At 43.8% G+C, this 13,028-nt stretch overlaps 1 protein-coding gene across 1 annotated transcript; it reads left to right on the forward strand.

Annotated features, from left to right (window-relative positions):
* The first annotated feature begins 874 nt into the window (after positions 1-874).
* On the forward strand, positions 875-12,257 carry gpr37b (G protein-coupled receptor 37b). The gene is made up of 2 exons (XM_028399311.1): positions 875-1,921; positions 10,443-12,257. Exons 1-2 carry the CDS (start codon positions 875-877, stop codon positions 11,259-11,261), a joined length of 1,866 nt encoding a protein of 621 aa, XP_028255112.1. The 3' UTR covers positions 11,262-12,257.
* The last annotated feature ends 771 nt before the right edge of the window (positions 12,258-13,028 follow it).

The raw sequence follows: 13,028 nt of genomic DNA on the forward strand, positions 1-13,028 counted from the left end.
AAATGTTGTGTAAGTGTGTAGATATCACAGCGCCGCCTGTGCGTAAACATTAAATACTGGGTAATATATTTATTAGCACGTCTTGCCGGGCGTGGCAGGCTTGTCTGCCGGGGGGGGCTGTCGCCGTATAGCCTGCTCCGGGGCTGCTGGATGTTCCATGATGGATGAGGAGTGACAGATCGGGGTTAGCCGCCAGGGGAGTCTATTTTCTTGCAGCGCACGGTCCTAACTGGAGAAAGCGAAGGCGGAGAGACATTGGACGCAGAGGAGGAACGGACGAGATGCACACACACACACACACACACACACTGATTTCCACCCCTCCTCTTCCACTCCCTCTCTCTCCTCTCTACTCCCGAGCATCACAACCTAGTGGGCTTTACCCGGACTGCACCGCATTGACGCTGCTGCTGCTGCTGCTGCCGACCCAACCCAATGAACTAAAACACCAACACGCACACAGAGGGTCTATTTTTTTTGCTGCTACTCGCAGCTGGAAACTGAATGCTGTGTAGATTGTGTGCGTGGATGTGCAACAAATCCCTCCGTGCTTCTTTCTCTGTGGATCTGGACACTGATTCGCTGTCCTGCTCGGTGATTCTCAGACTTTGGGAGTGACGGGGAGGAAGCGGTGGCGGTGTGGAGCTTACTGCAGCTGCAGCGCGCACGGTGCACAACGAGACACCGGGATACTATACTCACAAGTTTGTAGCGTTCACAACACGAATGTAGCGATTTTTCCTGAACCCCCTGCGCGCCCCCGGCTCTCTGCTCAACATGGGTGTTGACTGAACGGAGGAGTGTCCCCGTGCTGCCACAGTAATATGAGGATGCACCCGTGAGGATTAAAGCTGCGCTCAACAATTTGTGGACCATGCAGATTCTGCCGCTTAGGACGTTATTCGTGTTACTAGCCCACACACATGTGTTATCTCTGAGAAACAATGGAGAAGTTCGGACTAAAGATGACAGCAACAGCAGCGTGTACTCCGGCAGGATTTTCCATGTGTCGCCTCGGGAGAGTCATCCAAACAAAGCCCGGGACCGTGCGCTCCTGTCGGAGTACGCTACAGGTGCGTCTTCGGCGGAGCTACAGGCGCAGCGGGCTGCCGTCAGAGGGACCCTGAACTCCACTCACCCCTGGAAGAGAGTGATTGCTGGAGAAATGAGGCGAATCGGACACAACAAACGCGACCTTAATAGGACTGTGACACCCATGGAGGATCCGAGTGCCCCATCACATTGGGACCCGACGCGCCACCATAATAAGAGGATAAAGTTGAATGGCGGTGTTAGTAGTACGGGGACGCCAGCAGGTGGACACTACAATGCAGCTAAGCCCTCTTCAATGGGAGGAGGGGGACCAGAGGAGGGCGACTGGCACAAGAGAGGCACAAAAGACGAGCAGAAGAAAGCCTGGAAGAGGGGGAGAAACCGGCTCAACAAAAGCTCAGTGATGTTGGCTCAACCTCACGCGTCGCCGTGGGAACCCATCCCCAAACCAGCGGCTCTCACTTCCACCGACATGCCCTTTGACCTCTTTACGAGGCGGACCGAGTTTTTCACGTTCAGAGAGGAGAACCCCTGGGACGCCACACCGATCACCCCTCCAAGCTCGCAGGATTTCGGGGACGAGATCAAGAACCCCTTCTACCCTGTAACAAGTGAGACTTACGGCGCGTACGCAATCACGTGCGTCTCCGGGGTGATCTTCCTGGTGGGGATAGCGGGCAACATTGCCATCCTGTGCATAGTATGCCAAAATTACTACATGAAGAGTATCTCTAACTCTCTGCTGGCTAATCTGGCTGTCTGGGATTTTGTGCTCATCTTCTTCTGTCTGCCCATGGTGGTTTTCCACGAGCTGACAAAGTCCTGGCTGCTGGGAGAGTTCACCTGCAAAGTGGTGCCCTATGTAGAGGTGAGTCCACTCCGCCCCCTCTTACCTTTAAATTCTGTTCACAAAGTGACAGCAGAACAAGAGAGTAAGGTTTCACACTTCTGTTGCCTGCATATATGGAGTTTCAGTTTTAAATCCCTGGCAGGCCTGAAAGTGCTGAGGCGCCTGATTGGTCCACACTTCAACCAATAAACAAGGACACTGTTACACTGTTATTCACTTGTACACCTGCTGCAACTGGAGATAGAGTCTCACCTTGCCCTGGAGGCATCTTTTACACACACACACACACACACACACCATTATGTTGACAACCTTACTCTTGCTCATACACGACACTTATTCTGCTGCTTTCACTTTAGATTCTCTTTACCATGAGAAGAAGGGAGGAAGTCTAGACAGGCTGTCTACACCACACTGATACCTCACCTTTGTGCACTTACTGCAGTTACACCAGTGTCAGATTTACCCACAATGTGAAAGTCTTTTGTGTAAAAACAGGAGGGGGGTTAAAACTAGTTTTGAATGGTCACAGCTGGTTTTAATGAAGGACAAGGAGGACAGAGAAGACCTTCTTAGACTTATGAGGAAGTAAGAAATATGTCCAGAGATGCCAGGACTGAGTCAGACTGCAAATGAAGTGCCTGGGTAGGCTGTCAGCAGGTGAGGTGCAGTGTGCTATTATCATCACTTCTTCCTTGAAGAGTTTTTTCATTCACTGAGTTTCTTTGTGTTGGCAGCCCCAAGATGCTAAGCTTTGATTAAAAAGACTATTTAAAAGAGTTCCTCTATAGACTAATGTACAAAGGCAGGTTCTTTTTTAGAACAATACTGTTGATTGTTCAGATACAGTTATAGACATGCAGGGTTGTGACCTACAGCTCAGATCATGGTCTCATGTTATTGATATGTGTGGATATTATTTGTTGGAGGCATTATTCAAATAATGATAAGTAGAGATGATAGACACATCTCCCTCACTGACTGTATACATTATCATTGCACTACAGCCTGACCAGTTTGTTGACCTGCTGGTGTTAACAGTGGATCACAGATGTATCAGTATTTGTGTCAGATGTTGTGCGCCAATACAAAAAGAAATAAAGCAGAGAAAGACGCCAGAGGTAATTTAGAAATGGTGTCACTGAGCAGCAGGGCGCAGTAGCCTCGGCAGATGCAGTGCATCACAGCAGTGGTCTGCTTTCGTTGCTAACTAGCTAATTGGCTTTAGAGGTAATGATAAACATTGACCACTGTTGTTTCTGTATACCTAAACTGTCTTTGTGAGGGATTTTTGAGGTCAAAGGTCACTGCGACCTTACAAGGATGCACCGATTACATGTCCAATTGGATATCATGTCCTTTGCAGATATTGCAAGTAGCCATGGAAATATCTCCATACAGCTCTCTGGCTCGCTCGCTGATGACTTTGCACTTGTTGCAACCATCACTGATCACTGAAACATCACATTGTTTCTACATCACTGATATGCACACTCTCATTTGCTATTCTTCTGTTGTACTGTATGCTACAATCACCTTGTGACTGCTTTAATTAATGAGGGATCAGACAGAAACAAGCCCTCCCCCCCCTCTCTGCGTTATTGCATGAGCTACCAAAGAGCTACAGGATATTATTTAATAACCTGACGAACACACTTCCAGCAGATAGACCAAATGGCTATTTTTAAAATTGAGGATATGTTTGTGACAGAGTGTTACTTTATGTAAGGATGCGTTTTATAGCTTGTATCTATCAGGATATGTGCACAGGGTCCTATCTGTGTTTCTGTGTGTGTGTTTGTGTGTGTGTTCAGAGTAATGCAGCCTGGGGCTCAGTCTCTCTCCCTGTGGAACATTCAGTGAAACACACATATCTCTCACCCTATGGAGTGACTTCATTCTTCACTTAACCCAAATTGAATCACATGGGATACGAACATTTGAAATAAAGACACACACACTCTGTCACACAACATTTGCTGATACACTTTAAACACCCAACCTCTAGTGTGCATGCAGACGACAGTATGTGTGCATGAATCTACTGCAGTGCTGCCTTAACTGAACCTGGTTTAATTCAGTGTTTAGTGGAGTGTGGAATTTTCCAAACCTCGAAGAAAAAAAGCAAACTGTTGGTGTGAGTAAACACGGCAGCACATAATAAAAAAAAGTGGGCTGCAGCCAGCCTGTATTATTTCAAATATTTCATGGTGCTGTTACTGCAGACGACCCCTCTTGGCAGTGCACAGAGCAGCAAATTCAGGCACATCTAATGTGCAATAATTGGGTTCTTGCACCTGGCAGTTGATTAGGATAAGACTTTGAAACTAGGCTGAAATAACAAATAAGTGATGCATTTTAAAAAGCCAGAGGGGAGAATGAGTCATTTGTCAAGGTTCATTCAAAACAAGGCTGCTGGAACACAGTGATTTTAAAAAACTTTCTGTCTCATTAACCCTGAATAAAGAGATGCAAATTACTAATTATCTGATAACACAAGTGCAGGATCTAAGATCTAACAGAAATAACACTCAAATGTGCATCTTTGTGTGTCTTAGTTTTTAGCATAAACATTGTTCAGACTAAGACTAAAAGAGATCTCATTGCTGTATATAATGTTAGCGTTATAGTGCAGATTTTAAAGCAGCATCACAGAAATGTGATGCTGCTTTAAAATCTCCCCCTTCTGGCAGGAAGTGTAATTACACAATCACTGTATAACATATGCCTACAGGTGAACCTGCTTCTGATGTGTCAGAGAACATGGTGTGACAGTAGTTCAGCCAATGGGATAATAGCTAAGCTAACCTAGCTTGGGCCTCAGATAGCATCTGAGAAATGCACATCAGTATAATGATCACTAGCATTGACAGCTACTATATCTCTATTTTATACACTTCTTCTTTATTTGAAGCATCAGAAACTTTGCTAGATTTTTTTCCCCACAAGTGGTTTAACAGATTGCTACTAGTGCTCCACAGCAGGGGGTAAGCTGGATGCTAATTAACCTTCTGTGATCTTGTTTAGCAGCCATTTAAATGTAATGGAAGTTGGCTTTTGCTTTAACTTTGAGGGCTGTTAGACATACTTACATAGTTTTTTCACATATAATCTTGCAGTTATTGTAAAACTACACTATGTGCCTAATGATCACTTCTATTAGTTGACAGGGATGGTGGAAGTAATTGGCAATCATCATGGGACATGAATCTCGCCACTCCCTAATGATGTATTCTCATTAGTGTTATATTGCCAATTCCCATGACAGTGCTGCCTTATAGCATGCACGCAAACATGTGTTTTCTCGTGTCACTGTTTGGTACCACAAGGAACTCAGAAAAAAAAATCTATACATTGATTATGATCCTTCGGTTTGTGCCTCATAGGTGTTGTCCTCCTGGTCAATACACTGAAGTCAGAAAGTGTAGGCTGACTCTGCTATGGCACAGTGGGCCTAGGCAGACAGAGAGAAACAGACTATTGAAGCAGGGCTGGAATGAGGCTGTTGAATGTGTGTGTGTGTGTGTGTGTGAGAGAGAGAGAGAACAAGGCTGCACAGAGGGCCAGAGGTGGACCAATGTATGGTGACTGAAATTCGGCGGTAATGGCAGAACCTACATCAGCTTGACATGTGCACATGCTCACTGTCCCAGCACACACACACACGCACAAACACTTTCAAGTAAATAAATCAGAATCACAAATTTGGTTTTCTTCTATACTGCAAGGCCATTAGCAAGACCAGGAGATGCAACTGTGGTTTTGTTTATATGATCCAATATGATGACGTCACCAATCATTAACCCTTTTAACTACAACTCCCGAGACATTCATCATATTCCTTTATGCTTAAAAATTTACTTTTTACTCCTATACGCATCAATCTTTTATTATGTTTTCATCCCTGTATCTATACAGTCCATAGACACACACACACACCCTCACACAGACACACAAAGTCAGTAGGGTGTGCTGATCTTCCAGATGGGTGGGATGGCCTTCCCTACACTGATCAGTGCCCGCGGCTGTTCTGCCCCCCCACCCCCCTTCTCTCTGTGCATCAGCTATCTGTGATTAGAAACAAGCCTCAGGGGGAACACACACACACACACACACAGTATGAAAGCATTTGTGACTCATACACATAATTGTCCTTATATACCGGATGCACTCATACAGTGTGTGAATTAAGTACACAAACACACTCCAGATCTTGTGCCCTCTTCATACTCCTATTAGGCACGCCAACGATAGTTAATTGAAATATATGTAAATTATTCAGGGTATGTAATTAGTAGCTCTACATTATGCATGATGGTGAGTCCATTCACTCAGCTCTTTGTCTGCAGATGAGTAGATATTGTGTTTTGAATGTTGAGACAAGATCATACAACAGCACAAGGCAAAGACAGGGAAAGCTGTTACATTCGATTAACCAAATTGATAATCACCCTTATAAATATGAAGTATTCATTCAATCATTATGAATTAGGTTTTGCTGGTGATACAGAAACGAAAACAGCACATCAACAACACGAGCAGGTAAGCAAAGAGGCGGCCAAGATAGAGAAGGAGAGATAATAATAATAATATGAATGTTTTCATGTTGTATTGCTGCCAACACTTCCAGGCAGGAATCAATGGACTGGACCTGGACTTCAGTAACCACTGTACACTGAGAGTAGAATACATTTTTTAAAGTCCAGGGGAAATCTGCCACAGGTCAGAATATAATGTAATGTAAGAAAAATGTATTGTCTTGAAGAAATAACCTCAGACAATAAAAGACTGACAGGAAAAGCAATTGAATTGTTGCTATTAGTTTAATATAAAGAAATAAAAGGAGTGCTTTGGAAAATAATGTGATTGAGTCTCATAGTCTGTGCTAAAATGCAGAAAGAAACACTGTAGCATCCTTCCTAATGTGTGACTAGCTAATGTGTTAGCAGTCGACTGTAGGTGTGCACAGGGATTTGTGAGAAAAGTTGCATACTACCAAAAATGCTTTAAATATGTCCAGCGCTAACATTTGCTATTGACAATGTTCAGGTTTTCTGGCTTTTTGAGCAACCCAGGGTTGCTATTTTAACATGATTTGATAGCAAAGAAGCAGTGAAGACAAGGAAGCACCTTAAACGGATGTCTGACATTAACACACATATAGAAATTGCACAAGTGTGACACAAATGCACAAATGTTGATGCCTTCAGACACTCACATACTCTCTCTCTCACACACACACACACACACACAGAAATAGGTTTGCATTCTAATCCTCATCCCTCCTCTGTCTCTTCTGGACATGCTGCCTGGCTGACGGATGGCTGCTGTCAGATGCAGGGTCTCTCCGGTTAGAGTTATGGTCTGGTGGAGCCTGCACTGGGTCACACACTCAGCCTAGAAACAGCTCTGCAGCCGGAATAACCCTTTGTCTCCCTGGCTCATTACTATCAAACTGTACGTGTGGCTGTATTTGTGCATTGTGTTGTGCTTCAGCACTGCCCCATTCATCACCTGATAACACCCATTACCCCCTCGACAGTGGCTGCAGTCACAGTATGGCCGCACATGCTCCAGCAGCCCTTGTTAAAAGCCAATTAATAACAGGAGCCTTCGTGGCACCAGCTCATAGGACCTTTAATCAGGAAGTTAATGGGCCGGTATTAAAAACAGCACCGGGGAAGAATGTCTTTCTCACCTGCGGCTCAGATAGACTGCCAGGACTTGAAAAACATGTGTTATAGATGAAAGGTCTTTTCATGTTTTTTTTTTCCTTTTTCTGAACTCTTGAAGCCAGACATTGAGAAGAAATAGATGATATAATGTGGGAATATCGTACAAGTTGTACATGTCAGTTCATGACAAATGGTTTGGAAAGGAGGGAAGTCAAAGGAGGTATTTAGTCTCCCTACTGTGCTTTCAAATTAGCTTAGCTTAGCTTAGCATAAACTGGATAAGAAAACTGTTTAGCTAAGATCAAAGAATTTGGCATTTAGTTTATGGATAAAACCATTACACAAATAAACATATAAGATAAAACTGAGGATCCTATTAACTGAGGAGTTTGAAGTGCACCTGAGATGATGCTTTAGTCCAAGTTTGTGAGCACAGCTCTGACAGATATAATGGACAACACCATTAAAGTAAGATGATAGGCACAGAGCCCACAAAAAGCCAAAAAGTCTCATGTGCTTTGGATTATTGCATTACTCTTTTAAATAATTACAGAGATTCCCTGCCCTGAGGCTAACAGGCCGTTTTTCCTGCCTGCAGTCAAAGTGAACATGACGGGGGTCGAGGCTGCCGTTTGGAAGAAATGCCACATTAACATTGTTAATCATTCTGAAGACGTCATGGCTTTTTCCTCTCTCTCCTGTCACTATAGACTGTCTCTAACTCACTGATGTGATCCCCATCTCTCTCTGTCATTCATAGTTTCTTTGACTCACGTACTTCTTTTTCTTTCTTTTTTTAATGTTTCTCACTCCCTTGTTTGCATAACCTGTTTTCTCCACCAGCCATGATGACTCTTGGACTGGTTTGTCTCTGTCTCTCTCTCTCTCATCTCCCCTCTAGTACAAAGCTATGCTTGTTCGTCCTGCCCTTGCTCTCCGCCCTGACACACTGATCAAAGCTGGGTTTCCTGGCCCTCCATGACAGCCTTTAAAGCCATTCCAGCCCTGTTGTTCGAGCCATGAAATATTCACCGTGTGCAAGCACCTGCCCGTGTGCACCGGATTGTGTGTGTCAGAAGTGGGTCACTCGAGAAGCTTGATATGATACTTCATAAACTATTAACATAGAGGGGGAAAAACGACGGTACATTGCTTTCAAGGGATGTAAATCCAGTTTGGGCAAGTTTAAACTTTTAGCTTGGTGCTTTAACAACATGCAGTGTAGTCCTTAGACTAACAACATCAGCAACTTTAGCATCTACATTGAAGGGTATCCACTTTGACGCTAATTTCTTTGTTGATTTTGTGCACAAGACCACAATAAGATAATATAAAGACTGCAATATAACATATTGCACATAATATAAAGACTGATGAACAATGAATGCCAGTATTGGTTTATTTTAATCTGTTCAGAGTTTACAATTTACAAAAGCACCTATACTCCAAACTGCTGTGAAAGAAAATGAACTAACACAACACTGAATAATGAAAGGTTATTGTGGCGTGACGATAGGTGATGAACCCTCCAGGTCTGAAACAGTGTCACACTGATCACAGTTAGTGCTCAGAATGCTGAAGCCTGTGGGCAGTTTGTCTGCCTCACTTACCCCTCGCAGTTCCGTATGGTCACCCTTCATTAACCTGGTTTGGACCTCCACATGTGTCAGGGTCAGTGTGTGTGTGTATGTGTGAGGAGAACATCTTGCAGTGTGTGTGTGTGTACACTTCTAAATCTGTCCAGGAAGTATGTGTTTTTTTATATGGCACAAAACCCATGGCTCACAGAGGCCATCTGGGAAGCTTGCTGTTGTAATTAAATTTGATATAAAGGGAGGAATAGAAGAAGGAATGAAGGAGGGAGGGATGGGTTAAAAAAAGAACAGAGGAGATAAACGAGAGTCAGAGGGATGAAAGGTGAGCAAGGTGAGCTGGAGGATGGAGGGGGTCAGTGAATGTTTGGGGAGATGTGGGAGAGCTGGGAAGAACTGGTTCATGTAAGGACAGACACACACACACACACACACACACACACACACACACACACACACAGAGAGAGAGTCAAACAGCTGCAGAGGAGCATTCTGCAGGCTGCCCACTCTGCCAATATGATGGCTAATCCAACAGATGCTTAGGAAATGTGTGTGCTCACTGACAATTTGTAGACTTTTTGCATGGGAGAATGTGGAGGCAGTGCCAGTAATTATCTGTTACAAGATTGTGAAATTAACAGGAAAAACAATATAATGTGAAGAAAATTTGTTAATTATTAAGAATGAACAGGACACCTGCCAATGAATGAGTGAAGGCAGCGGTGACGGCTTTTAATCCGCCCTGTCTAGTGTGACACCCTGTGGTGTCATTTCTATCTATTCTGCACACACACACACGCACATGAACGCACGCACACACACACACACACACACACACACACACACACACAGTGTTAATTGCAGCTTACTGCCTTTCTTTGTGCTTTTGTTGCTCTTATGTTTGCACTTGCGCCAGTGTACCAAAAGGTCTTCTCTGTGTGTCCTGCTGTTTATTTGTAGCTGACTTGTAGCATTTGTTTGTGCGGTACTTTAATGGTTGCTCGTCGTTTAACACATTCTATACTCGAGATAATTTAGGTTTTTCTTTGTTATTCTTGGCAGCCTTAATTATAACTTTGGAGTGTCACAGCACAGATCAGTGCATCTGTCTGTGCTGAAATGAATGTAAATTATCACTTACACAATTGGCTACTGCCGAAGTTTGTCTTGTATTATTCTTCCCCATAAGACGTGACAATATGCATCAAAGTCTAATGCCATTATATTTAATGTACACGATGACTAAAAGTCTAATCCTCTGTGTTTGTTCAGGTGGCCTCCCTGGGCGTCACTACCTTCACCCTGTGTGCTCTGTGCATTGACCGCTTTCGTGCCGCTACCAATGTCCAGATGTACTACGAGATGATCGAGAACTGCACATCTACTACCGCCAAACTGGCTGTCATCTGGATTGGCGCCCTCCTCCTGGCCCTCCCAGAGCTCCTCATTCGACAGCTGGTGACAGAGGACACGGGGGTCCTGGACGAGCCGCCCGTTGAACGCTGCATCATCAGGATTTCCACCTCGCTTCCTGACATGCTCTATGTTCTGGGCCTGACGTATGAGGGTGCTCGGCTTTGGTGGTGCTTCGGCTGTTATTTTTGCCTCCCTACCCTCTTCACCATTGGTTGCTCGTTGGTGACGGCGCGCAAGATCCGGCGTGCAGAGCAAGCCAGCGTGCGCAACAACAAGAAGCAGATCCGGTTAGAGAGCCAAATGAACTGCACCGTCGTGGCGCTGGCGATTGTCTACGGTGCATGCGTGGTGCCTGAAAACATCTGCAACATAGTATCTGCATACATGGCGGCAGGCGTTCCTGAGCACACCATGTCCGTACTCCATCTTCTCTCCCAGCTGCTGCTGTTCTGTCGGGCCGCGGTGACGCCGGCGCTGCTGCTTCTCCTGTGTCGTCCGCTGGGCAGGGCCTTCCTGGACTGCTGCTGTTGCTGCTGCTGCTGTAACCACACTCCCTCCTCGGCCACAGCCAGTGATGATAACGAACACGAGTGCACCACCGAGTTGGAGCTGTCGCCATTCAGCACCATCCGCAGGGAGCTGAGTAACTACACACCTGCTGGCTCCAACTGCTAACCTGACATTCTGCATCAGGGAAGGAGATTTCACTAGCCTGCTATTTGCCTGTGGCTAGTACTTCCTGGCTAGGAGCGATTTGCCTTACCTAGTCCACTTACATTTTTAAATGGGTGCAAGAGTTTTAGAGTCCAGCCACATCCTCACCTGTACATTAACCGTGTATCCCTTATTTTCCAGGACTGCTAATGAAAATTGTCTTTTCGCTCCAGTCCTTGGGTGCTCTTTAAACATGGTCCGTACACATTTTTTAGCCTGAAACCTTTAAAACTTACACACCTCCCCGTCTTTAGGCCTTTAATACCTACGTATTTTCTGGGATGGCCTCTTAAATCGCTCTTATGTTTGGAGATAATTTAGAGATATTAACTTCTTTTTAACAAACATATTACTGTACAACATTTGTACAGAATATGTCCCAATGAGTGGAGATTGTAAATATGATTATGTATGTATGGATACCTCTCTGCTGTAGAGCTTAAAAGGAGAGATAATGAACCTTCCAACTGCACATCACATGAAATGATGGGGGATTATAATTTGATTAATTGTAGACTGCATCTTGTATAATAACTCAGATACAGCATCCAGCTAAACATGTAGGCTGACACTGCCTATACAAGTTTACATCAGCTGTAAATGTACAGTTCATATAATGGTGCACACATGGGAAAAAGGCTTATGATAATTAAACTAGCGCAGGGCGTCTCTGCAGTAACAACAGTTTACAAAAGGTAAACAAGAAAGGAGATTGGATTGGTGAATCTAGCAACACTTACACTGTACATGAAATAGTACACACACAACTGGGCTGGTCTCAGAGTACAGCAAACACGGACATAAGTGGAATTAAAAGGTTTGGAAAGGACTAATTGAAATCGAATCAGAGATGAATGAAGCAGAACGGAATCAAACCCAACACACTGCAGATTAAATTGAATGAATATAAATACAGTGGGAAGTAATGGAACTCAACACAGTGGAATATTATTGAACTCGGCATGGACCAGACTGAGATAAATGTATCTGCACTACACTGTTGTATCATGTTACGCCTTACACTTTGGGCTGTGTATATACTGTACACTTTCTTTGGTGCTCTTATGATGAATGCGCTGTTAACAACACATCCATTGGTTCAACTTAGAATCACAAGTGTTTGAGCTGCGAGGTTTGTTTCGGCGTCAAGAAGACAGGCAATGGTTCAGAGTTAAGACGTGCTAGACTGAGGACTGGTGGCACTTCATTGTTCACAGTACAGTCATTAAATCACTGGTATTGTATAGTTTAGTAGATGCAATAATAAACTAGTATCTGCGTTATAATGGTATATTGGTACAGAAATATAATACTTGATAACATGTTTACATGTGTGACAATTATTAAATAATACAAATAATAAATCAATATTATTTAAAGCAGTAGAAATACTGCATTAATAAATTGTAAATAATATAGAGCTACTGGTGGTTTGTAAATAATCATTAATTATATATCTGTACCAATAAGCTGAAAGGTTATTTTTGTTTATGTACAGGTTAGTTATTTACACTTTCTCAACAGTAAAACAAAGGCCAAATCTGATTGGTTGTTTAAAATTACATCCTCCAATCAGTGACTGTCCAGTCATACATTTATGATTATCAAATCTTTACTGTTTTGGTTGACATTAGTTAAAGGCTAGCCTGCTCAGTAAGGGGAGAGAGGCTCTTCAAAGCTAAGGTTAGCTCTTTGGATATTTGATTTGATAAGGTAGCCCTAATCATT

The sequence above is a fragment of the Parambassis ranga genome, chromosome 2, assembly GCF_900634625.1.
Source record: "Parambassis ranga chromosome 2, fParRan2.1, whole genome shotgun sequence".
In the NCBI taxonomy this organism is placed as follows: Eukaryota; Metazoa; Chordata; class Actinopteri; family Ambassidae; genus Parambassis; species Parambassis ranga.

Bases quoted from the DNA above. Each gene is read 5' to 3' on its own strand.
- gpr37b (XM_028399311.1), top strand. From the start codon at position 875: ATGCAGATTCTGCCGCTTAGGACGTTATTCGTGTTACTAGCCCACACA. The intron at 1,922-10,442 runs GTGAGTCCACTC...GTGTTTGTTCAG, and splicing joins AAGTGGTGCCCTATGTAGAG to GTGGCCTCCCTGGGCGTCAC.